The sequence below is a fragment of the Elephantulus edwardii genome, unplaced genomic scaffold, assembly GCF_000299155.1.
Source record: "Elephantulus edwardii isolate Elephantulus edwardi_28Jun2011 unplaced genomic scaffold, EleEdw1.0 scaffold00002, whole genome shotgun sequence".
Classification (NCBI taxonomy): domain Eukaryota; kingdom Metazoa; phylum Chordata; class Mammalia; order Macroscelidea; family Macroscelididae; genus Elephantulus; species Elephantulus edwardii.
The window spans coordinates 32,092,674-32,118,926 of NW_006399752.1; the positions used below are offsets into that span (position 1 = coordinate 32,092,674).

Consider the following 26,253-nt stretch of genomic DNA (forward strand, 5'->3'; position numbering starts at 1 on the left):
TCTGTGTATATATGTGTGTGTTGCTGTGTGTATGTCTCTGTCTGTGTGTGTCCATTTCACTCTGTCTCTTTCTCTTTTTCTCTCTTTAGGTGTATATGTCTCTCTCTGTGTGCATGTGTGTATATATGTGTGTGTTGCTGTGTGTATGTCTCTGTGTGTGTCCACTTCACTCTGTCTCTTTCTCTTTTTCTCTGTGTGTATAGTTCTCCCCCTCTCTAGCTCTCTCATTTTCTGTCTCTTTGTATGTTCGTGTGTGTGTGTGTGTGTGTGACTCTCTGTGTATCTCTCTCTGTGTGGGGTGAACAGGAGGGAACAGTGAACAGCTAGCCCAGCAAGAAGAGAAATGTGGCACTAACTTCCCTCCCCTGCTGCCCGTTCTCCTTTCTCCCCAAGAATCAAGCTCTCCACTAGGTAGGTACAGCCGTACTCTTCTCTCTGCTTCATGGTTTTCATCACCCAGACCCGGGAGCCGGCAAAGCCTGGGCCTCACTCATAATCCAGCCATGGACACAAATTGAAGTAGGGAATTAAAGCAGCAAGAAAAACCCAAGGCACCACCACCAGTCTCCCCGAAAACCTGCCACCACAGGGTGCATCCCTGAAACACCAGGGGGTGTTAGGGCATAGCACAGCTGGGCCAGCTGCACCCTACCGCCTGGGGCACCCAGAAATCCCGCATGGAGAGCTAGGGCTCCCCAAATTCCCCCTCCCTTGTAGACTCTCCTCCACGTCAACACAAACGCTCTCCAGGTGCATGCTGCCCTGGACTTGGGCTTAGGGGGTACACATGGACATGCCTTTTTAAAGAGGGGTAACAATAAGAGACCATGTGAGCACACAGGCCTGACCCAGTCCTTTGGAGAGCTTCTTGGGGTCACGACAGAGAGACAGAAGAACAGCCCAGATCCACGTCCAGCCAAGACCAACCTTTGGGGAGCTGGGGAGGACCGGAGGAGTCTATAGGACAGCCAGACTGGACTCAGAGGGGGACCGTAAAGGATGTCCAGCAGGGAGAGAGGGAGAGAGGAGACATGGACTGGACACAGGCCTCTAAGAACAAGTGGTTCTAGGACCGTGGCCCTTCGACTGTCTCACCCCCAGATGACCACTCAGAGGGCCCCACAGGCCTACAAACACCAGGGACCTGTCCCCCACTCCCGAAAGCTGACACGCACACGAGGCCCATCTCCAGCCCCCGAGCCCAGCTGCCTTCTGCTCAGCTCCTCCCTTCTCGGGTTCTGAAATCTGTCACCCTGAGTCACTGCAACTATTTCCGCCACCTCCCCAACAGGCTGCAGGCTGAACGTGTCCCTGAAGAGGGAGAGGCCTGCCCCCAACACCACCGACAAAACCAGGCCTCCTCCCTGGCTGCATCCCCCAGACACCCCTTGGCGGGGTCCAGAAGCACCTGTTTCAGTGGGTGCCAACCTCCACATCCTCCAGGCAGACACCTGAAATGCTTCCAGAGACAGCCAGTCCTCTCTCCAAACCATCATCCATGGACCCAGGAGAGGCTGTCCAGCAAGAACCCTCCAGAAGGCCAGGCGAGAACTGACCACCCCCTTCCACGGCTCGGTGGGCGCCGCAGGGAGAATTGGCAGTCCCCACTCCTTCTGAGTCCGCTCCCGGGGAAACCTTCAGTGCTCCCTGGACTCAGAGAGGCAAATAACCCACAACTGTTTTCGTCCAGCTGCAGGACACACCCAAGGGGCCTCTACACGTAGGGCCCACTACTCCAGTGCCCAGGAGCCTGGCACGGACAGGCCTGGTGAGGACAAGAGAAGGTGAGGGAACGGACAGAATTGAGAATGCAGACACGCGGCACCGTGCATTTCATTAGTTAGAAAAGGCGTGCGTACAAATGTTACAGGGAGAGAGAGGACACGTGCGCACACACTCACATCAGCAACCCGGACATGGAAAAACAGCTCACTGCATCCTCAGAGTGTACTGAGGCAGCGACACACAGACTGACAGGCCGCCGTGTCACCAGCCCTACACCCCAACAGTCCTCCAGGTCAGAATTCTCACGCAGCAACTTGTGGGCTCACTTTTATCTTAGGTCATATTAGCTATCACCGTGTAAGTTTCCACGCGAAGGTCATGAACATGAAAACCTCATCTACAAACAGACGAGAAAAGGCAGAGAACTCCTTTCCTTCCCCACACAGAGTGGCGGGATGTGAGGTCCCAGCCCTGAGCCAGGTCCCAGAAGGAGTTCAGCAGTCAGCCTTCAGTAACACAGTCAGCCTGGTGTCCTTCAGATACACAGCCACTGAGCAAAAAAAAAAGGAACAAAAATCTAAACCAAAAATCCATCAGGAGAGAGGAGAGGAGCCGGAGTGTCAGCTGTGGTGTTTACAGGAGGCTGGGGACCAGGGCACGCATCTGGTTCCCATCACCATCCTCCAAGGTGCCTGGCCTCTGGGCTGACCTGGGAACACTGCATGCCTCGGATGGCCACGGCCCCCAGACAGCACACAAGCACGGGTGCACGCAGGAAGTTGTTGTGGGTCTAAGGTCCCACGGACTCCCATCCTGGCTGTGGGCTAACCGCCATGCACAGACAGGCAGTAGAACAAGCCAGAAGGCATCCAAGCCGTGAGAATACAGGGCACAGCAGGTAAACAGGAGCTGGGGAATGAAGCATCCAGTGGAGGTGTGAGGACACCCCCAGGCATCCAGGACAGGGGACTGCAGGCCAGGTGCCAGGACACAGGGACTTGGGAACTCAAGACTCCTCGCGCTTTACAGACCAGAAAACCCACCTGGACTCTCGGGAGCCAGCAGTCCCCTTTGCCAGGGAGGGGACTTTGTTTAGAAAGGACAAAAATAAACATGGCTACCAGAAAAAGAAGGGGAGGAGGGAAATCCAAATTATTAAAAAAATTTAAAAAAAAACCAACCCAACCACACACACCAGGACTCTGCTCAAGCTGAATCGATTTTGTCTTGTTTTGAGTTGCATTTATGGAAGCATTATGGTCAATTCATCTCTACTGCTGTCATGTCAAAAAATAAAAAGCAACTCTCCTAAATTGTTTCCGATTCGTCTCTCTGTTTCCTTTTTCACTTTATTTGCCTCTTTCCTGGTGAACACAGAGCGCTCAGAGGTTCGAGGCTTGTATCACAAAAGGACAAAAATCCTTTCACATTCGGACACCAAGACTGACATGTCACTGACCAAATAAAAATGGAACAAGCCTGTCACTACTCCCAACGAAGCAGTTTCTCGAACTGTGTTTTCTGTATGTAGATGGCATTTACCACACACATCAGGAGCCTTCTCTTCCACATCTTAGTATTTGCTGGCACACACACAAAAAAAGAAAATTACAAATTCCCTTCCAAGAAAGCCCATAACCTGGCCACCTTCTTGCTTCGTTGATGACGGGAGAACCAGGTCCCTCTCCCAAACACACCAGTGGGCCTTGCACACCAAGATTTGTAAAAATTAACACTTGCCGGGATTAATTTAATAAAGATTGTTAACACATTAACAGGAGGAACACGGCTCCTTCGGATTCAAGTGCACGCGACTCCTGTCGCCCTGGAAGGAGGGCTGACGTTCAGCTGAGGTTTTTTTACCGCGATTTCACTATTTAATGTAATTAAAGAGGCTGGCACGCAGTCCTCTGTGGAAATATCATTTCTGCTGCAGCGTATTCCCATCAGAAATCGAGGGGAATCTGAGCACGCTGACTTTGATTCTGTTGTAATATTTTCTTTTTCCTCTCCTTGGCTCTCTCTGAAACAGAGGTGGTGGGTTGGACCTCAGCCGGCATTGGCCGGAGAAGCCCCAGGAAGGTTCTGAGACATGGCAAGGGCCCCAGGGAGGAGTGCCGAGAGATTATCTGCCGCACGTTTGTTTTCAGTACTAAAAAAATAAAAATAAAGCTTGAAACCTCCTTTTGGTTCTTCCTGCCTGAGGTGAGCCCTGCCCAGCACACCGCACCTGGGAACCCCCAGGAAGGTGGGCTGTCTGGCTCCCAGGCTGGCCGGGGAGGGGGGGACCCCATCGCAGATAATCACAGCTGGGCTGCCAACGTGCCCCCACTCGGTGTGCGGTGGAATTTGGGGACTCTCAGTGTCACTGCTAGTTAAGAGACCTCAGAAACTCAACCAGCACAAAGAGCAAAGAGAGAAAGGCAAGCTTTGCCCCACAACATCCAAACTGGTAGAGGAAACTGGCCTCGGGGCCGAGACGCCGAGGCCCTGACTCAGCTCCCAGCACCACGGCAGCGTCCTCACGTCTGTCCACCAGCTCCGGGCCAGACACACCAGCAAACGCCGGGCCAGCCACCTGCCGCCGGCCTCTCCCTGACATGCCACCGACACCCTCCCGGGCGCAGGCCGGCCGCTTTCTCTTTCTCCTGCCTGCATTTTAATACCCTGCTTCTACATCCTAATTTCTTTGAAAAAAAACATCTGTGTCACTAAGAAAACGTCACCGAGCCTCTGCAGCCCAGCAGCTTCCCTGGCAGAGAGGACGGCTGGCTGGCATTATCCCCTCATTTGACAAAACTACTATTTCTGGGCATGTGCTCAAAAACAGGTAGGAAGCAAATGCCGAGAAAGAAGGAAGTCGAAACAGCCAACAGATTTTTCACTCCCGAGAACGCCAAGCGTAAACATGATTTATTTAGCCGTGTTTAACGTGTCTGTCCCGCACTCTGCCAGGAGCCCACTTGGTCTATGGAGAGGCGAGGAGGTGAGAGAACAGGGAAGCAAAGAGGACAGGGGTCAGGAGATGGGAAAGGGGGGGGGCCAACCTGGGCAAGGACGTCCTAAGCTGCTGGGGTTCACCATTATAGGAGAGCCTAGCACCCCAAAATCAACACGGAGCGGCAGCAGGAGAAAGCAGTACTAATCTGCTGGTTAATTAACTAACGAGCTGTCGCTAACAAAGCTGGAAGCCCCAGCCCATCCCAAGCACACGTACAGCCGGGCAGAGTGCTGCTGTCACGCTTCCTGCCCATTTTGGCCAGCCGTGTGGGCAGGGTGCAGAGACAGGGCGGAGGCCCCCAGGGTCAGAGCTTCCAGGTCCAGCACGCCGGGTGAGAGCGGGCCGGCCCTGCCCCCTGCCCATCACAACCCCCTGGTGCATTTTCTTAGATCTGTATTCAATTAAGCAGCGGCAGACAGATCCTGGCTCCGGGCCACCACCCAGCCAGACCCGGGTATCTGCCATGCCCCCCAGCTCTGACGCCAAGAAGAGGGCAAGAGTGCTCCTCTCACCCACTCACACCCCAAAACTCGAGCCCTGAGGGCAGACACACAGATATTTCAAGAAAACACAGTTTGCCCCTCTTGACCAGCAAGATGGGGCCAGGGCCTTCCAGCCCTGCCCGAGGTTATTCTCCTCGTTAAAAGCCCAGCTCGGATCCTGCAATGTTGGCAGGGGAAAGAAAGCAGGGGTTTTCAAAAGGAAAACAATGAGAAGAGGCGGGACGAGCCCCTCAGCTCTGAGCCGGGGTCCCTGGTGGAGGCAGCATCTCGCCCGTGCCAGCTGTGAGCTCGCTCCCCGGGCACCGGCCTTGTGTCTGTGCCCAGCGTCGGCAGCTTCCAGGCGGCTCAGAGCCGACACTTCCCCTTCAGACCTTGCTCACCTGCTCCTCCCCAGACTATGCATTTACAGACCGCCTGCTGTATGCATGCCTCCAGAGCCCAAATCCCCGATCCCTGTCCTGCCAGGGGCCAGTCAGTGGTCACTGCAGCAGTGTGTTAGGATTCTGAGCACGAGCATTGACCCTACAAAGCAGTCCAATCCTGCCACACAGAGGGCCCCCTGCAACCGTGAACATGGGTGAGGCTGTCCCCGACAGTGAATGGGGCAGGGGCACCATGGAATATTGGGGTAGAAAACTGATAAGCATTGGTCTCCCCCTCCCTGCCTGAAGAAGAGCGTCAGTGGAATTGGAGACTCAACGAGATGGACCGACAGAGAGACTGCAGCACTGGGCTCCACACGACTGAGCTCTCCAGGACCCCACAGTTCCCATGCTGCGCGTGGGCCACGGCACTCAACGGTCAGCACACAGCTGAGGGGTGGGCGCTCGGCTGCCTTAACTGTGAGCCACTGGACACGCAGCTCTCTGGTGACTTTCCCTCCTGCAGACGAACCACAGTGGGGGCCCCAGGACAGAGGGGTCATGCTCCACACTGCCCAGTGTCTCTGAAACCACACTCCCACCAGGGCTTGGTTCCGACCTGGCAGGTGACAGAAAGGTAGACTAATGGGTAACCCATTTTGCAGATGAAGAAACTAAGGGATGGGCCTCTTTGGCCCAAGCTGTCTGTGTGTGAGTCCACAGCTTCCTGGCAGTATCTGCGTCCTGAAGCCTCGCCCCTGAGCAGGCCCCTTGATCTCCAGCAACTGCAAATATTGATCTGGTACCTGGTGCCTGACCAGGACCCAGGAGCTGCTCTCAACAACAAAGCTAATAGGAAAACTCAGTGTTGTAACACTCAGGCCGCTTAACACCACCTTCCAAGGGCAACTCCCCGGGCCACCAATTACACTGGCTTTCCCTTGGGGTTCAGCTGACCCAATCCCACTTGCACACCGTCCCCTTGCACATTCCTCAGGGACAACGCCAGGCAAAGAAGTCCACAGTGTTGCCGCAGACACGGCCCAGAGCTCAGAGGAGCATGCGCCCAGAGCCAAGGGTCTGCTTGGGGCCAGGGACAATCCTAGTAGACGATTTCCTGTGAGAACTCTACCTGGCTGTGCCTCAGACTATGCCAGAAGGTGAAATCACAAGGACTACTGTCACTGTCGGGTCCTCAAAATAAAGAAGCCAGAGATGTTACGCTGGCCTCCTCCACTGAGTCAGCCAAGCACACGTTCCCTGTCTTTCAAACCAACGAGTACAATTAGCCCTGCACACACCTTATCTGCAAGCACCTGAAAACGTGAAACCCTGAAAGCACCACACAGACCCAGGACGGCTCAGCACACATGCCTGGCACAGCACCCAATGTCCACATAGGTACTTGTATACACACATGCACACACAAACACACATGCATGGCACAACATACAGAAGTGCACACGGGTACATAGACACACACATGCACAGTACAACGTACAGAGGTGCAGAGAGGCACACAACACATCTACACAGCACAACACACAGGGCACATGAAAACACACAAACGTGCACATGCAACACACACATCACAGCACAGAGAGACACGCATGCACAAGCAGACATACGTGCATGCATGCATATACACACGTGCATAATGCAACACTCAGGAATGTATGCATAGGTACACCATAACACACAGAGACAGGCACACCCCGGGCCCACGCACACATACAACACACAGGTACTGTATATGCAGAGATACACACACCACACTTATGCGGTACAACCCACAGAGGCACACACACGCACGCACACAGACACCTGCACACAGGTCCACGTAAGTGCATGCATGAACACATATAATACACACGTACAGGCACAAGTACACAGGTATACGCGCACACGTACACGTACACATAACAACATGCATGGTACAATGCACACCGTGCATGTCCACACACAACACACAAGCACACACACAATCACACAGACACACACGCACATGTGATCACACACACACACACACACACACACACACACACACACACAGGCACAATCACTGTTTTGCCTCTCCCTCTGTAAAGGAATCCGGCCACATAAATATTAATCAAACACTACAATCTGCCTTTTCGTCTCAGGCCATTATGAGTCCTGGAGTGTGATCTTTGCCGTATTTACCGACATTCAAAGGCAGATTCTATCTTGTTGGGACTGTAACGGCTGGCTGTCCGCGGAGTCCTCCGGCAAGCCTGGGCAGATCGCAAACCCTCCCTGTCCAGGGCTGGCAGTGGCTCCGAGCTCCCAAGTGTTCTCTTTCTCCCCAGGCCCTTCAGAAAATAAAGCTGACAGATACCTCCACCGTGCTGCCACCAGGAACGCAGCCGCTCCTGGTTCCGGTGAGCTGAACCAGGTGCTTGGGCTTTTTTTAAAGATCACCTCTTACTCAGAACACCATAACGATGCTGTTTACAAAATACCTTGGCCAACAGACACAGGAAGGGCAAGGTACCATTTCTAACTCAAATCATCGATAAACAGATGGTTTTTAGATTGAAAACCAAACACGCTCCCTTGACCTTTGTGATGGGGTATTTCTTCTCTGGTTAAGAACTATTTCTAAAGAACAGAAAATAAAGACATGGTTCCAAGTTCATTCTCGAAAAATTGTCACAGTGGAGGTAAACTTTTAATTTTCTAGAGGCAAAAAGCACACATTTTTATTTCCTGAGTAACAGCTTTGAGAAAATGTTTGAAAAAGAAATTAAGAGCTTGGGGGGAGATATACTGAGCTGGGCCTGAGGCTTTCTGGGTCTTTTAAGGCCTACTTGAGTGTTTGAAACAATTTGAGGCCCATTTTTAAAAAGCAAAAATAAAGGTGACCTCTTGGCTGGTGACCTTTTGCATACAGATTCTCTTTGGGGGGGATACTATAAGAGCTATCACTCCTTGTTATTCCGTGTTTTCTCAGGCTCAAGGAGGGCTCCAGGGCACACAATAGGGAACACACTTTTGTCCTTAAGGGCTTTAAAACTCCAGCCCCAGGACTTCTCTGGAGAAAGGCGGGCTCCTTCTCCTCTCCCAGACCCACCAGCATGCTGGCCCCCAGCTGGACACAGCGTGCTCCTCCTCTCCCAGACAAAGCGGCACACTGGCCCGCAACTGGACACAGCGGCGCTCCGCGGCGGTCCCACGTGGGCCTCGCCTGCAGCTGGGACAGCTGGACAAGCCGGTCCGAGGCGGGCTGGTGAGGGCGCAAGGGCGGCAGCGGTGGGGTCCCTCAGCGGCCCCAGGGCCCGGGACAAACACACAGGAATGAATGCCACCCGTTCGGTCCCGCCCTGGGCGCACGAAGGTTTCGGGGAGGGGGCCCTGGCAGGACTTTTCCAGGGTCCTGAAAGGCAATTCCCCACACCCAGCAAGGTCACCTGCCCAGACCCGGGAGGGGGTGGTGCGCGGGGGAGGGGCGGCCCTGCGCGCACAAAGGGGCCCCGGCCGGGCGGGCTCCCCGCCCTTGACCTTGGGTCTCCGCCTCCATCCATCTCCGCCGGCTGCCAGGGAGGGGGCTGGCCCTGGGCCAGGGGCGAGCTAGCCTGGCGGCTGTGGGGCGGAACAAGAGGCCGTGAGGGGCCGCCGGGGGCGAGGGCGAAGGGGCTGGAGAAGGCGGCTGGGAAGGAACCCGCATTCCAGCTCCCCCGGCGGCGGCTGCGCGCCCCCACCCCCAATGCCAAAGTTGCCCTGGCGCACGAAAGAGGCCCCTCCCGGCCCCCTGGCTCTCGCACCCCGCCTTCCTCGGACCCAGGCCAGGGGGGAGGGGCGCTGTCAGGCAGGAAGAAAGGAGACGCGGGCAGGTCAGCTGCGCACCCCGCCGCCCCCGCGCTCGCCGGGGCAGCTGGCCCATTAAGGCCCGAATTATGCATGGCCGCGGCGCCCCTCGGCCTGCCCGTCCAGGACACCAGCGCCGTGCGCCCGGCCGGTCCAAGTTGTTGGGGGGGCGGCCCTGATGGGCCAGGCGCAAGCTGGAGGGGCGCAGTGGACCTGGCCTCGGGCAGACCCCAGCAGGGCCCGAAAGGCCACCGCCTGCGGGGAGCGCTCAGGCCTCCCCCGAGTTATCTGAGGGTCTGCACATTAATGGTCTCCGAGGTGAAGCCATCTCCCCGCAGGGCTCTGCGCCGCCCGCCACTGGCCAGGCGACGTGAGCCAGTTGTGGTCACCAAGGCGGTCTAGGGGCCCCAAACTTGAAGACCCCTGAGAGAGGACCCTGGACGGCCCAGACCACCCCGCAGGCATGGCCTCCACAGCTAGCTCCGGGGTCTCCATACCTGGGGGATGGTGGGAGGAGGTGGGACCCTGCATCTGGGAAGCCGGCCTGGGGGGAGCACTGAGAGAGGAAGGGGCCCGACATGTCCTGGAAGTGGCAACCCCCGGGGGCAGGAGGGTAAAGCTTTAGGGGGAGACAGGTGGCGGCGCCGGGTTCTGCCCTGGGACTGGGGTCCCCTAATTTGCCCCTCAGGAGTCTGAGAACACGGCCCCACGCGCGCACCTCCCGCCCTTGGCACCGGTGTGCTGCAGCCAACGAGTTCTCCAGAATCTCCTCAAAAGCAGAGGTCCGGTTAGGAGAGTCGACTACCCCTTCTCCCCCCTTCGCAAGGGAAAGTTTCAAGAGCCCTGGTGTCAGCGGGTGGCGAGGAGCCCACATTTCTTAATTGACTGGCGCTGAACCTGGAGAGGCGAACCCATTTAGGCTGCGGGAAGAGCTTGATTTGGTGGGTTTACCAGTTTCCACTTGGAGCCAGCTGCTGGGGGCAAGAAAGGATCATCGAAGACGTGTCCTGTTAGCCCCTGGCAGGCAGGAAGACCAGTGGCGGAGTCCAGCTCAGGCAGACCACGCCCCCAGCCTCAGGAAGGACCCCTCTGGTCCCTAGCTTGCGGGCATACACTGTCCAAAATCCCTGCCCTCCCCCCACACTGCCAGGAGCAAAGCCAGACCCTCTACAGCTCCTGGACTCTCAGGCAGGAAGAGGGTGTGTCTCGTGGACACTTCGGAGGGGACAGGTGTCCTTGCACACCTACATCACCCTCAGCCCTGTCCACACACAGGGACGCTGACCCCGTGCCTGCTGCCTGCAGGGCTAGAGCTGGACCCTCTCTTCAGCTAAGGCTGTGTCCACAGCTGCCCCCCAAAAGCCCTGGTGGCCACAGAGACCCCCCAGTCCTGGGCTATACAGACAGGTCAGCCAAGTCCTGGCCTCTGAGCTCTGCTGACCTGGACTTGACTTCTCGCCTCCCCATAAAGGAGTCTATGAGATTAAAGGAGTTCTGAAGGCATAGTCCACAGCAGGTCACCCTGCTGATCACAAGGCCAGCGAGGCCAGCGGCTCCAGCAGCTCAAACTCCCCCACAGCTCCATGTGAGCAAGATGGGCGGTCAGATCCCGTTACACTAACAGCTTCAGAAACCCAGTTGGAGGGTCGCTGAGTCAGAACTGACCTGGGGGAGTGAGCGGTGGTGACAGACAGCTTATGGGAAGGAGGCTTTGTGGCATGGTGGTTAAAGCAGTTTGCTGCTTATGAAATGGTCAGCCGGCCACTTGAGGAGAGAAGGCTGTGGCATCTGCTTCCGTAAAGATTTCAGCGTTAGAAAAATCGATGGGATGGTTAAGGAAACTCGGGGGCTTGGCAGTAAGGATTCGTGCTGCCAACCCCAAAGGCACGCGGTTCGAATCCACCAGCTGCTCTGTGGGAGATGGGCAAACAATCTCCTCCAGGGCGAGTTGCCCCTGAAAAGCCCCTGGAGGGTCAGCTCTGAGGCAGTTCCAACTTGAGGGTACTTAACAACAACACAGGGTTGCTGAGGGCGCTCTGGGGGCCGAGTGCTGGACAGGACGTTGCACTGCTCTCCTCTGTAGCAGCCTCGTGGGAGAAAGGCAATCTCCGGGCACCCATGGAGGGTCAGCTCTGAGCAGCTCTTACTGGACGGCAGTGAGTCTGAGTTCTAACAGGGCGGTGGTGAGTCAGAATCAACTCGAGTGTGGTTTCTGAAGGTTCATACAATTCAGAAGGGTTCCCTCAACAAATAAAAGATGGACAATCACATCTACAACATCAGGGGCAGGGCCCTGGACGCAAGGAGAGCCACGACCTGGCAGGATGTCCCTCGAGGAGATGTCCTTACAACCTACAGCAGGAAGATCTGCTGAGTCTTCAGTCCAAAGTTGCCATTTTCAGTCACCTCAGCTATTTCAAGCCACCTGAATCCACAACCATCAGTTTCAACTTGGCAACCCCAATGGACAGAGCAGAACTGTCCCGGGAGGTATCCCATGCTGGAAGGCTCCTCCACAGCCGGCAGCCCCATCTTTTTTCTGCAGAGCACCTGGTGGATTTGAACCTCTGCTCCACCAGGGCCCCTGAGAGCATCCCCAAATCGAAATCCAAACCCACCATGATGGCATGGACTCCAGCTCCTCACGGCCTCCTAAGACAGAGGGGAGAAGCTGCCAGGGCCCCCAGGCCTCCCCCAGGCAGGGAATCTGTCCAGGAGCAGACCTCATTCTCCTGCACAGCAGATGCTCTATTCAAGTGGCTACCTCTCAGTTGCCATGCGCTTTAACCACAATGTCACCAGGGCTTCTGCTCCTAAGGCCCATATATTAGGTAATAGGGGCCTGGGCGGGGGGCTCAGAGCCCTCCTCCCAACCCCTTCTGTGACTTCTGCTACTGCTTCAGCTCAGGAGGCCCAGAGAAGGGGACCTGCTTGGGCCACACAGCGCTGGAGCCACAGGGCAGGGCCAGCCAACCTGCCTGCCTGACACGACCCAGCAGGCAGGTCACAAGGCCAGCTTGGTACAGTGTGTCTTCAGAGCCAAGGGTAAGACAGGCCCTGGTTACATCTGTGCCCCACTATACCCCAAGTCCAAGAGCTGAAGCTCAGAGGGGCTAGGAGCAGGAGGGTGTCTGCACCCCAGGGCCCCAGCAGCCTCCCTCTGAAGCCCCAGCCTGGACCCTGGGGGGCCTGGTTTCTGGGCCATAACAAGCTGCTAAGCTCAGTTTCCTCATCTACAAAATGAAAGCACCATGTTCACCACCTGCCGGCCCGCCACCCCCGCCCCTGAGGAGTCTGCCTCCTACGGTTCACCCTGGCCCCTGAGCACCGGCTGGGTGACCATTGTCCACACCGAGCCCCATCTCCCCTCTGAAGCTGTGCCAACTATTGTCTCCCACCCCCCAGGGCACGTGGTGCCAAGAGGAGCCACCTACTGATCCCGTCCTGCCCTCCACAAGGATGCTCCGAGCCTGAAGGTGCAGTGGAAAATGCAGACACCAAAGCTTGTTCTCCCCTGAGGACCAAGCAGGGACTCAGCCCCCCTAGCCCTCCAGCTGATTCCAGGAGCTGATGGTTTGCTGAGTCAGCCTCAGGAATTAGGAGCAACAAAAAAACTGCCAAACGCCTCATAAAAAACTTAAGTCAACTGCTAACTATTTACTGTCAAATAAAAAACCCTAATAATAATATTAACCCGGGATGAACGTGGCTTCGCTTCTACTCATTGGGGGCCTCCTGTCTCGTTCTCATACAGTCTGCCTGCACCCCTGAATTGATCCCTAAAGGAGGGAACCCCGATATAAAGTGGAGCTTGATACAGTCCTAGACCTTTCTTTTTTATTGCCTTCCATTCATCTATTTTTTACTTTATAGCATTAATTACTATTGATTAATGCACTTTATCATTACATCTCATCAAATCCTCACTGCACCTTGCCCATCCCTCACTCCACTCTCCATCCACTAAAATCTGGGCTGTCCTGGCATTTTTTTTTCTCTCTTCTCTCTCCACCCTGCTCCCCCTCCTCCCCATTTGGCCAGTCATATGTGCCCTGTCTTACTTCCCGCTGGCTAACTAGTACTTTTCCTGTACTTTTTTAAAATGCAGTAATACTTTCAACTACAACTCTGTGAGAAATTTTTATCCGTTGGCAGCTGAGGCTCCCTCATCCCTGCAATGTTCTTCTGATGTGTCACACACCTTCAGTCTGTCACGCCTCTGGGTCACCCCATCCTACAGATGAAAAAACTGAGGCTCTGTAAGGAGAAAGGGCTTGCCTCAAGCCATCAAGCTGGGCAGCCTAGTGTGGCAAAATCACCTACTGTCCTGAGGTAAGCTGGGCCCAAGTGCAGCTTAAGGAGCCCTGGTGGTCTCGTGGTTAAGCAATTGGCTGATAACCTAAAGGTCAGTGGTTCAAACCTACCAGCTGCTCTGTGGGAGAAAGATGTAGCAGCCTTAGAAACGACACGAGGCAGCTGTGTTCTCTTGTTTGGCTTTGTTATGAACGAGAATGGACATGATGGTGGTGAGCGTGGTGGTATGGATGTAGCTAAGAACCTGACATGAGCTCAGAAATGGGTGGGCAGGTATCAGGGGCAGCCCAGCGCCAAAGGGTTTGGGCCAGCACTGTCTGCGTCAGTGAGAGCCACAGTCAGACAGCCAGGCTGCTGTTAGATGCCACCCGGTCAGGTCCACCCACAGAGGTCGTGTGTGCGCAGAGTGCAGCTGCTCTGATGGACTCCCAAGGAGGGGACTTTCAGGAGCGCATGGCGGAGCCTGTCTACTGAGGGGCCTCTCGCCGGGTGGTACGTTCATGCCAGCCTATCCACACGTCCTGGGAGCAATGACTGCACACGCGTCTGAATGCATGTCTATCTGAATGCACGCCCATCTGCACACCTGTCTGAATATATGCCCATCTGAAGGCTGTCTGCACACCCGACAGAATACATGTGTCTGAATGCAGGCCCATCTGTACACTTGTCTGAACGCACACCTATCTGAAGGCTGTCTGCACACGCGTCTGAATGCATGTCCGTCTGACTACACGTTCATCTGCACACCTGTCTGAATGCACGCCCATCTGCACCCCTGTCTAAATGTATGCCTATCTGAAGGCTGTCTGCACACGCATCTGAATGCATGTCTGTCTGAATGCACGCCCATCTGCACACCTGTCTGAAGGCACACTGTGTGTATACGTGCACCACCTTCTCTGCTCAAAGGTCCCTGCAGACCCCTTTCAGAAAGCAGCAGACAGACCAGGACGGCACCGCAGACAGTGGGCTGAGGGGCTAGGAGCCTGGCCTATCCACACGCTCAGACCCAGGATAGGCTCTAAGTGCCCTCTCTGTGGGCTCTCAGGGCTAGACCTGCTCAAGAGCGGCTTTGTCAGCCAATCCAAGTCCTTCTCCCAAACAGCCTCCAGACCTCACCCCCGCCAAGCAGCCGGACGATGCAGCTCTGACCCTGACCGCGGTAGGTATGTTAACCTCTCTGAGCCCCAACTCCCAGGTGAGGTCATGAAACCAGAGGTCGTAGGTCTACTCCACACGGCTCTGTGTGTGTCCGAGAAGAGCTCGGACTCAGGGCTGTTCAGACACTGATCACCAAGGCCTTCTTTCCGAGGCATCTCAATCTGTCCTCTCCGTCATCAGCCGAGTACAGTAAACACTCCCACTGGCCAGGGGCTCCTAACAGCCCGCTGCTGTCCAGCCGATTCTGACTCATGGCACCCCCACGTGCTGCAGAGCAGAGCTGTGCTCCTCTTGGACAATCCCTGCCTCTCATTATTGGAGCTGAACGCCAGGCCTTGCTTACACGGCACTCTGGGGAGACTTGAACCGTCCACCTCATGTTCCAGTCCCTGACTGGCTGCACCATCTCAAGAGGCGACTGGAAAGGCTTCACTCATGATAGAGGCATGAGGTGGGAGCAATAACGAGCCCAGTCCTCTGTCAGCACCCAGCATGCCTGCCCCCACTGTGGGGTCACCCCTGGAAGGTCAGCCACCCAGCCCGGGCCTCAACTGTGCAGGCCAGCAGGAGACTGCCTTCTCCTGGGTCCAGACAGCATTAATAACGAGCTGTGACGATCTAATAACAAAAGAGGTAATCCGTGGCACACACACATGGATTTCACTAATCTTAATTTGGAAGGAAAATAACAACTCTAGATATATCAAGTGCCTGTTTTGTTTTGTTTTTTTTAAAAAAAAAAAAAGACAACCTGTGAGTGGGGTTTATCTCCAGCTCCCAGCACAAGCACGTCATTTCACTTCTCCAAATGGCCGAGCTAATATATTTTTCACATTTATTTTACTTATTTTTAAAAGTCTGGAACGAACGTTCTCATAGCAGCATCTAAGCCCTCCGCCTAATTGGAAGGAAGCCCTCTTCCCTCTGACACATTTCGCTTTGTGATGGGTCACTGGGAGCCCAGGTGGCCCCTCACACCCTATCTGTGCAAGCCCTGCCCAGAAGCCCCCTTCTTCAAGCTTCCTGGGCCCCAGATGAAGGGGTAGGGAGCAGCAGGAACAAGACCAGAGGGAAGAGCCTGCCACCTCCAAGCCCAGGGGGCTCTGCCACCTCCTGTCACTGCTGCCTGTTTCCTGCTCACAGCCAGAACAGTGACATTCGGCTTACGGCGGGAGGGCAGGAAAGGCACTGGATGACGCACAGAAAGCCTGCTTCCTCTGGCCCGTCGTCCGGCCTTGATGGCGTGAAGAAAGCCTCTTCCCTTCAGTGGCCATAGAATGGGGCGTGGAGAGGGTATCTGGCGCCCGAGATGAAGTGTCCAGTCTGGAAAGCAAGACCAGGGAGGAGCCGGGGATTCCAGAAGCTTCCATGTCGCTGGCATCTACCTTGACCACAAATATCTGTCTTTAATCCTCACTATGAGAGGGGGAAGTGGGGGTGGAGGGAGAAACAGGGGCCCAGGACAGACAGGAGACTGGTCAGGAGACTGGTCAGGGAGGCACCAGACATCAGCCCCAACTCAGCGGCCCACACTCCTTCCTCGCCTGGCCCCTCCTTGGGAGAAAGAGCTGCCAGCGCTGCTATCACGTAACCTTAACACGGGACAGGCGTTAACTTCACCCTGGCGTTGTCCCTGATACCAGAACCCCCGGCTCCCAGGGAACTCTTCCCTGGTCCAAGAGGACCACCGAGACACACGCCAGACCAAGCCTGCCAGCAGGGGAGAGGGCCCAGCTCCACCGCACAGTCTGACACTCTCGCCAGCACCAGGTCCAAACTCCACAACCGCTCCCAGGTGCATTCCCAGACCCGGAAGGTCCAGTTCTGTGCCCGAGGACCGCAGGGCCCAGCTGGGGCTCAGCGCACAGCCTCCCCCACAAACCCTCATACCCATGTGCCAGCACTCCTTCTCCCCACCCCTCCTGGGGGGTAGTCTAGACAACTGCCTCCGTGATGAGAGCTCATTGCAAATCTGGACCCCTCTGAGCCCTCCACACGGATGGTCCCTGCTCTGCCCAAGCTGCTTGGCGGAAGGAGACACCCCAGAAGGACACAAGGTGCAGGTAGCCCCTGGGAGATGAAGCTGCCACTGAGCAGACCTCAGAGGGCAGACTTGACCGCTCACCTGGGGCCAGCCATCCACACAGCTGTGCTTCCAAGGGATGGCTTGATCCACCGACAGAGCCACTGAGGGACAGGGGCCAGGTCCATGGTCAAGGGCAAGGCTGCAGTCACCTGTCAGCACGCAGCCCTGCCCCACCACGCTCCCATGACGGGCTGAGCTCGCATGCACTTGCCGCATTCTGACGGGAGTCTGTCGCAGGCCACTTAGTGAATGAATGAATGAATGAGTGAATGAATGCACTCCTAGAGGCTTAGCCCTTCACACTCCGACATCCTCCTCCTCCCAGTCCATCCCTGGAGTCCCTCTGAGGGCAGCACAATCCAGTAGCCCTCAACTTGCAGGTTTCCAGACATGCTGGAGACCCCTGCTGCTGGCGGACAGGGTCTCCTAGTCCGTCTCTAGGATCTCTCTGGACAACAGGAAAGACAGGACTCTCATGTCCACTGCAGAGATCTCAGGTCATCCTAGACTGGCCAATCAAAGCTGGAGGCAGGGTCCTAAAAATCGACGGCCACCAGCTGACCAGCCACTGGCCAGGGCTAGAGGGGCCCGGGGAACAGCAGCTGGATCTCAGAGAGTCGCAGGCACCGCCAAGGACCAGGGTTCAAGGACCAGCTCGGCGAGGCCAGCGGTGGGGGGGGGCAACCATTCCGGACGCCCAGGCGGAGAAGGCCCACAACCCCTCACCCTCCTCTTAACCATAAAGACTCAATTATCTTCAGCCACTCGCTTTACACATGAATCGTCGCATTTATTTTACAATAAATAACGGAAACTTATCTGTGCTTCTTTACTGTGTATCTAGACAGAGAAATAATAAACAGGGCTTGTCCGCAAAACTGCAGCGGCTTGCAGTCCTCGGGATTCAATTACGCTAAAATAATTAATGCTCCCACCATATTAAATTACTTTCTACATTTGAGCCACTGAAGTTTTGTTCTTTAATCTCTCCTTTTTATTAAATAAAAAGAATTGAGGGAGGGGGAAAAAGTTGGTGCGGAAGTCGGGAGCGAGAGGGAACGGAGATGGGCTGGACCGTTAGAACGAGCCGTCTCCTCGGCTGACACAGCATGTCCACGGTTTGCTGTCTTTGATTAAAATAACATTCTAAATGCTTTGAACAAACATATCTCTTTCGACTTCTAAGGGGCGGTTTTACATATTTCTGCAGGAATGGAGGAATCCATCCGTCCTGTGGCTGAGCTGAAAAAGCCAAGTCAGGATTTCGTCACTTGTCAAAGAGAAGCGCTGATACCGGGCAGTGGCGCTATCACAGCCCAGAAGCAGGGAGGGGGCGACGTGGGCCGAGCTGGCCGTGAGGACATCGCACACCTGCCTCTGCTGACCGGGAGGCATCTTCGCAGAAGCCCAGGATTTGGGCATGCTCTGCAGAAGAAGAAACCTCAGCCACTGGGCACAGGCAGGGGCCTGCTCTCCCCAGCTGTCTGTCCTCCCTGCACCCTGAAGTTCTGTCTGCGTGAGGGGCTGAGCCAGGTGTTTCCAGGGGACAGTTACCCCTGAGGCAGGGCTGAGGGCCGCACTATAACACACCTCCCTCGTCCACACAGCCAGTGCTCAAAGTCGCCTGCGTTCTGCATCTAGAAGGGACAGTGAGCCTTTCCATCCCTGCCCCCCGACAGGGAGAAGGCCACACCCCCACTGAGCTGCTCCCCAGGCCTCCCACCGGGGTCCTGCCTGCAGAAACGCCACAGACCACCACAGCCTCCCTGGAGGACAGATCTCCACACACCACCGTCAGGTCAGAACCGACCCACCGCTGACCCTCCCACTGGTTGTCAGAGGTTGTAAATCACACACTGGCGAGGAGATTCCCCATCCTTCTCCCTCAGAGGAGCTGGAAGACGAACCATCTGTCCTTGGGTTTAGCAGCTCAGCCCCTTACCCACTAGGCCACCAGGCCCCATGGTAGAGGTGTGCAAAGTGAGGCCCGAGGCCACACGGCTGCCCTGGCTGGGTGCAGGGATTGTGGCATTGCCCATAACCAACTACACAAGGGACACAGTGAGCCGGCCACACTGGGCCCAGCCTTCCAGAAGTTCCCAACGCCTCCTCCCCACACCCTCAGTGCATTCACCATCCCACGAGGGGACACACCTTCTCAGCTGACCACCAGGTGGAAGCTGCCAAGGGAAGGAGGTCCTCAGGAAAGCACCCAGCAAGCCCTTCTCTCCACAGCCCTGCTGGTGACCTCTCCCCACGCCAGTGACGACTGGAGCAACTGAGGCCCAGGCGCCCTGCTGATGACCTCTCCCCACACCAGTGACGACTGGAGAAACTGAGGCCCGGGCGCCCTGCTGGTGACATCGCCCCACGCCAGTGACAACTGGAGAAATGAGGCCCGGGCCCAGCAGTGCCCACCGGTGGAATGGAGCTCTCTTTACACTCTGATGCCGCCTTGCCCAGCACCAGAGGTCAGTCAGGGCCCTCCTTCCTCCACGGCCTCCAGCTCAGACGCTCAAGGGGGACACAGTCCTGCCCCAAAGCTGAAGCCCAGAGGGGGCCTTAGGAGGAGAGAGGCGGCAGTGCGCTCAGGCCAGATGTGGCCACATCCACACCTGCAGCCGGGGCCCTAGCCTGAAGTGTAGGTGCTGGGACCAGCTGTCCAGGAGGTGGGACAAGGGGGGCCTGTGGACAACACGCACACTCCCTCAGGGCTCATCGTTCCAGTGTGACCCACCCTCATCCCTGCTTCAGATCCACCAGCCTCAGAGAGGCCTCGGCTGAGGGGCCAGCCCTCTTCACGTGGCTGGGAAACTGAGGCCCAGAGAGGAAGGAGGTGAGCGTGCAGCCTCATCCACGCCAGCTGCCACACCCCACGGCCCATCCAACCCTCACACCATCCCCGCTGAGTAAGCTGTCAGCTCCACTTTACAGACAGGAAGACAAGCTGTCAAGCACAGATTTGAACCCAGCACCGCCTGGCTCCAAAGCCTGGACCAGGCCAAGACCACCAGCCATGAGGCCCACGCTGCCTTGGAATGTCCACACCACACTCAGTGGCCCAAAGCCGCAGCCCCGTCACCACAAGCAAAGCCTGGTCAGCCGTCGGTCGCCCCAAGCCCGACCCCACTAACCAGCTGACCCTTTGCACATGGCCCTCCCAGCACCAGAGGGCAAGTCCCCAGAAGGGAGAGGCAGACATGGTCCCAGGAGACAGGCGGTGAGCGGGGGTGCCTACCTGCAATGTTCTCCTGCTTGGGGCAGATGCCTTTCGTGGGGGACAGCAGGTGGTCGTCCTCGTCGGGCGTGACCTGGATCCCAATCTCCACGGGCTCGGACACCTTCCTGAGCTCGGAGCGGGGGATGGGTGGCGGGCTGCCTTTGTCCAGGCCTTTGTCATAGCAGGCACTCAGGCCACCACACTGCTTCTTCTTGTGCTCTATGAAAACCAGGATGTCCCCCAAGGGGAAGTTCATCTGACACTGTCCACAGGTGAGCAGGTCAGGGTCCGGGCCACCCACCATCAGCCCCAGGCCACCAGGCTCCTCTATCTCCAGACCCTCGTCTTCCTCGAGGATGGCGGCCTCCACATGGTCAGCCTCTGCTGGAGACAGAAAGGGGAGGGACAGAGATGTCTTAGATGGTCACAGCTCACAGTGCAGGCCTTCCCTTGCCCCACCCACCCCCACAAGGTGGCCCGTCACTCCTGGATGCAGAGGGGCCACACGCAGGCCGCAGAGACGTGGACGGAAGTGGTGTGGATATGATTTATCCTGGGGTCTAGTTTATTCTCTGCCCGTTCCCACCCCACAGCAGACGATCGCAAACACACGAGCCAGTTTCACCAAGAACCAGCCCTGTCCAAGGACTCGCCACACCCCAGAGCGATGCCAGACGGGGACCCCAGCTTCAGAAGGATCTGGACACACTTCTCCCCTCAAGGAACTCCAACAGACGCTGCAGCTCAGGACCATGCGGGAGTCTGTGTCCACTCAGACACAATCACATGCTCTCCATTCACCGGAGACCTGGCTGAACCCCAAAAAGGAAACAGAGCCCTGACAGACATCAGCGGCCCGTCAGTGAGCACAGTCCACAGCAGAAGGATGCTGGTCCTCCGCCCAGCCCCCAGCAGCCCCGGGTGTCCTCGCCAACTCCCCACTGTCCCCTGCCCTCGGTCAGTCATCCCACTCTATGTATTGCTATTTCTTTAGCATCAGATGATGATGATGATGATGATGATTAAGCAGAGGGCTATATTTCTGAAGCTAATAAATGTCTTCCAAGACCATCCCCCCCAAAGGGCAAAGGGAGGAAGGCCAGGGCAGCACCCACAGTCATCCATAAGGGGGGTGGACAGGGAGGGAGTGTCCAAATGCCCCCTGGGGCTGAAGAAACTGTCAGTGTCACAGGCTGGACAAGCAGCAGGGCCCAGGAGGGGTCAAAGCAGGCAGAGGCCGCAGATCTCCCGGGAGACAGGAACACTGGGAAAGGCTGGCGGGAGGCACGGCCCAGAGGCCAGGGCCCGAGAGGGACAGAGAGGTGGACACACTCGGTGAAAGCCATCTCATTGGCCACCCTGAGCCGAGGAACAGAAAGTCTCCGGGAAACTCTGAGGCTGCGGGCGGCCTACAGAGCCAGCATTCGGGCTGTGTGTCTGTGGGTGCCGGAGCCCGTGTGTGTGGACGCAGGCCGGGGCGTGGGGAAGGCAAGGTGCCCGTGTGACGTGTGTGCTGCAGACACCCGGACACCCTCAACCTGTTGTCTCCACGCGGTGCGCCTGCCACGCTCAGAAGACAGCCCTCCCCGAGCCCGGCCCAGAAACCATTAATTACACTCGGAAAAGGCATCGGGAGTTTCCTTAAAAAGGAGTTGGAAGACAATGCCACATAATTAATTTACCAATTTATCTTATGAAAAGATGCCTTGCCACGGTAGAGATGTAATCACAGCCCGCACGCTGCTCGGCGGTTCGAGGGGGGAAAAGCGGGTCTCGGCGAAGGTTTGTCAGAACGTAAAAGGTAATTATTCCGTGCCTCTTTTTCCCTTTAATGATCTAGCATTGAGCAATACTGTTTATATTGAAAAGCTCGCACCTTTAATTACCAATTACATATACATAATTTCAGAGCCAAAGGAGAGGGCTGTGAAAACAGTTCTTTAGAAAGAGAAGGCTGTATTGTGCACCATCGAGAGAAGAGGGGCCTTGTGCGGCGTAGAGGATGTCAAAATATTGTTTTGTTAAAAAAAAAAAAAGCACAAAGGAAATGAACTGAAAAGCAAAAAAAAAAAAAAATAAAGGACAGATGAAACTGAGAATTCAGACGAAGCGGGGTAGGACGGCGTGGAGGTGGCACACCTGGGGCCGCGGGGAAGCCAGCAGCACTGGCCAGCCGGCGATGCCCACGGGCACAGCTGACGGCCGCACCCAGCGGCAGAGACCCGTCGCCTTCCCAGAAAGGCACCCTCTCTGCGGGCAGGAGGGTGGTCAGGGTCAGGCGAAGGGTCTCAATTCTTTTTTTTATTTCGTTTTTCCCCTGAATGCCTTGGCTGGAGGCTCCCATCTGCCCAACGGCTGCTGGTGTCCTGGGTAGACACAACCAGCCCACAGGACTCTCTCTCTCTCCACTGGTTGTTTGAAGCTGTATCGTTTCAAACTCATTCTCGAACTTGAAGAGACCCAGCCATTTGAAAAGTCGGCCGAGCGCTCAGGCCTTCCTCCCTCAGCCTGTAGGCCGGTGTCAGGATTCTGCTGTGTAACATCTGGCCTGCCTCCCTCTCGTTGGATCCCTGCCTTTTCACTTTCTCCGCCCGGCAAGGCCTGTGCAAGCCACAGGAGTGGAGTGGGAAGTACACAGCCCTCATTCACGGCACTACATGCCCACTTGTGAGGCCCACGCGGCCAGCCACGCTGGGCGCGGGACCCTGCTGGCCATCCCTGACTCCAGGTGTCACTCTAAAGACAGCTACCCCTCCCAGGCCCACAGCCCAGCTCGGTGGGTCAAAGGGAGCTTGAGAGGAAAAGAAATAAAATTTTGTTTTAAAAATCTCTAGACATCCGAAGGCCAAATTCCTTAAGATGACAGGGGTGTCAACACAGCCCCAAAGAATGCAACTTCCTCTGGGCATCCCTCCTGCCACGGCTCTGAGATGGGACCCTGGCAGTTCTCTGTACAGCAGAGAAAGAGTGAAGGAGTCGGAACAATGTTGAAGATGGTGTTGGTGTTGGTGGTGTTGTTGCTGGGTGCCACAGAATGGGCTTCGACGCACAGCAGCCTGTTGTACAAGAGGCAAACCCCCAGGCCAGCCCCGCTCCAGCCGCCGTCTCTGCTGTGCTCAAGCCCTTCTCTGGGAAGAGACTGTCCTGTCCTTCACTGACCTCTGCTTCTCCAAGCCCGACATCCTCCCCCAGCCCCTCTTCATAACGCGCTCAAAGCGCGTGCGGCAACGTGTGAGGACACAACGTGGCTTACACACATCACGTCCTGAGGACTAACGAAGCTGTGATCCACGCTACAGCCCGGCTGAACCCCGAGAACATGAGGCCTGTTGGAGGGAATCGGACAGCCAGGGGCAGCGCGGTCTGACCGCCTCACAGGAAGCTTCTGGAAGAGTCCACTGCCCACAGCCCTGGGGTCGGCCAGCAGCTGCCTGGAGCAGGTGGAGGGCAAGGCGGGGAGACACACGAAGGCCTGCTGGACCTCTGGGAGAGGCGAGGAGAAAATTCGAAGACGGATGGGCTACTGGGGAGCATAATTCGTCTCTTTGAGGGCTTTGTAGAAATAACTAGAAGGTGAATGTTTTACTGATATTCTACCACAGTTTAAAATAAATGAATAAACCAGCATCAGAACTGTCACCGTCCTGAAGGCAGGGTGAGTGGACAGGGCAGCACCTGGAGATTGAGGGCTCAGGCCGAGCCCAGGGGCCCTCCGAACAGGCTGTGGTTTCGTTTCCTCTGGCTAGCGGATGCCAGCTGGGTGTACAGGGGTGTGGGGGGGGGGGTGTCCCCACAACTGTACAGGCAGTGGGAGAAAAAAAGAGGTACAGGCACTCCACCCAGCCCTGGGAACAGCTAGCAAGCATGAGTCTTCCCCCTGCCACCTTCCTCGCCCTGCCCTGTGGGTACCTGGGGCCTGGAGGCTCCCCACTGCCCCACGGGACACAGGGTGGACCAACCCCACCCCCTCCAGAGAGAGCAAGAAGCACCCAGAGAAGGAAAACCCCATCCAAACAGCCCTCCCAATTCCCAGGCCCTGAACCAGCCCCTTGGCTGACTAGCAGAGGCCTCAGAAGTGTGAGTCAGAGGTGAGGTTTGCTTCCGAGGTTGGATATTGTTTTTTCCTCTTCAGTGAAAGCTGCCCAAGAATCAGGCACCCCGCAAGCTACCGCAGCTCTCGGACATGGTGAGCTGGGCCGAAGGCTTTGCCGGGATATCTCCACGGGGGGAAAGTGGGTGAGCGGAGGGGTCCACTTGCCCAAGTGCTAGCAAGCAGAAGGCCTGTGCCTCCTTAACATACAGCACCCAAGTGCACGTGCAAATGCATCTACGCAAGTGTGCACGCACATTCACGGACGAGGTAAATGTATTCCAAGGCAAGACTCCATTTGATTTCCAAGGCTGGCCCCTTCCGGCTGAGGGGCACTGAGAGGCTGTGACATCTCAAGTGGCCTGGGAAATACTGCATCCTCCTGCACGCTTCTCTGCCCTCAGCGTGGCTGGGATGGAATCTGGGGCAGGAGCCAGAAATAGAAGGATGTGGTGGACACTGGCCCCAGCAGGCCAGCCAGGCCCTGGCAGCTACGAAGGCCAAGCCTGACCAGACCTGGCCAGCATTTGTCTATCCATCCCCCTGGACCGTCTGGGACAAACGACTTCATACCTGCCCTTGGGGAAACTGGCCCAGCAAGGCAGCTGCCTGCTGTCCACAGGGGCCCCCTGTTTCCTCCCTGCCTCTCATAACTAAGCCCCAGGCAGGGAGAAACACGCAGAAAGGACGTTCCCTGGCAGGGACGGGCTGGGGAGGGATGCCAACATCGCCACTCCACTCCTGCTCACAGGGCCGGGTCCACACACCTTGGCAGAGTCCAGGTCCACTCTGCCCCTGCCTCCCAGAAAGCCAGAGGCGGCAGCCAGCAGGCAGCAGGCAGCCGGCCCTCACACACCCACATCTCAAGACCTTGCATCCCTGTCCCCGGGGCCCCAGACTCAGCACCACACTTTCTGAGCTGCCATCAATTTTTAATTTATTGGATCCAGGAGAAAATAACCACGGAGGGGAGGGGAAGAGGGGCGGGTGGGCGAGGGGAGGGATCAATTCTTGGCGGAGAGAATAATCTATGAGTAGATAGATGACGCTTGGAGGCTCGGAAGAGATGTTATGAAGTTCTGGGAACGCAGGAATAATGAAGTGACTGGCGGAGGAGGGGGCTGGAAGCAGAGGCGACAGAGGACAGAGGAGAAGATTCGCAAAGAACTGACACTTCCAAGGTCAGGGCCCAGAGGCTGGGGGACACGTCTTCCCATCTGGTTTGCTGCTGAGCAAGGACCCTGCTGGGCCAGGCCTCACAATACAGACAGCATCCCACGCCCCACCTGTCTCTGGCCACCCAGAAACCAGCCTCTTGCGAGGTCACTACCCCATCCCTCCTCATAACCCTTTAAAGCCACCTTTCTGTTGCTCACTAACCACCAGGGGACAGGTGTCTAACAGCAGCCACTGGCCTCAAAACAAAACTCCCCCCACACTGGCACCGGGCAGAGACAGAAGCTGCACAGCACAGGAGTGCGTGCTGAGGTCCCAGGAAGGGGACCAGGAGTGGGATCCAGGCCCAGCCTGCCCTCCAGCATGGTCAGAAGAACCTCACACACTGGACTGTGGTGGGCCTCTCCAGAAGGAGGTCAGCCCAGAGTCACTCACAGTGGAGTCACTGTGCTGGGGGCCCACAAATGGGCCTCTGAAGTCCAGCCTAGGCTTTGGGTACCAAAGCACTGAACATGGCCTCCAGACTCACTGCAAAGAGTCAGCCCACCTCCTCATCCCCACCTGCCCCCTGAAACCCCCAAACTACAAAACCCCAACCCAGGAGTCAGATCTCCAAGATGCCAGGCCTAGAATAAAAGGGGGCGGGTAGCAAAGTGAATCCAAAACAGCAGGTGTCTTTCTAGGCCCAGTCCCCGAAGAAAGGTTCCCACACAAGCTGAGCCCACACCACCAACGCGTGCTCTGACCTGTGTTTTGATAACTACAACAGTTACTGTAATTTTTTTTT

At 56.4% G+C, this 26,253-nt stretch overlaps 1 protein-coding gene across 4 annotated transcripts in view; it reads right to left on the bottom strand.

Moving 5' to 3' along the window:
- Window positions 1–26,253, bottom strand: part of BCL11B (B-cell CLL/lymphoma 11B (zinc finger protein)) — a 98,046-nt gene that overhangs the window by 64,995 nt on the left and 6,798 nt on the right. For 2 of the 4 annotated variants that reach the window (XM_006879063.1, XM_006879061.1), the window contains exon 2: window positions 20,219–20,581. In XM_006879063.1, coding sequence (XP_006879125.1) covers window positions 20,219–20,581 — 363 coding nt within the window. Of the gene's footprint in view, window positions 1–20,218; window positions 20,585–26,253 lie in introns of all 4 variants that reach the window. The other 2 variants (XM_006879062.1, XM_006879060.1) reach the window with 1 other exon arrangement.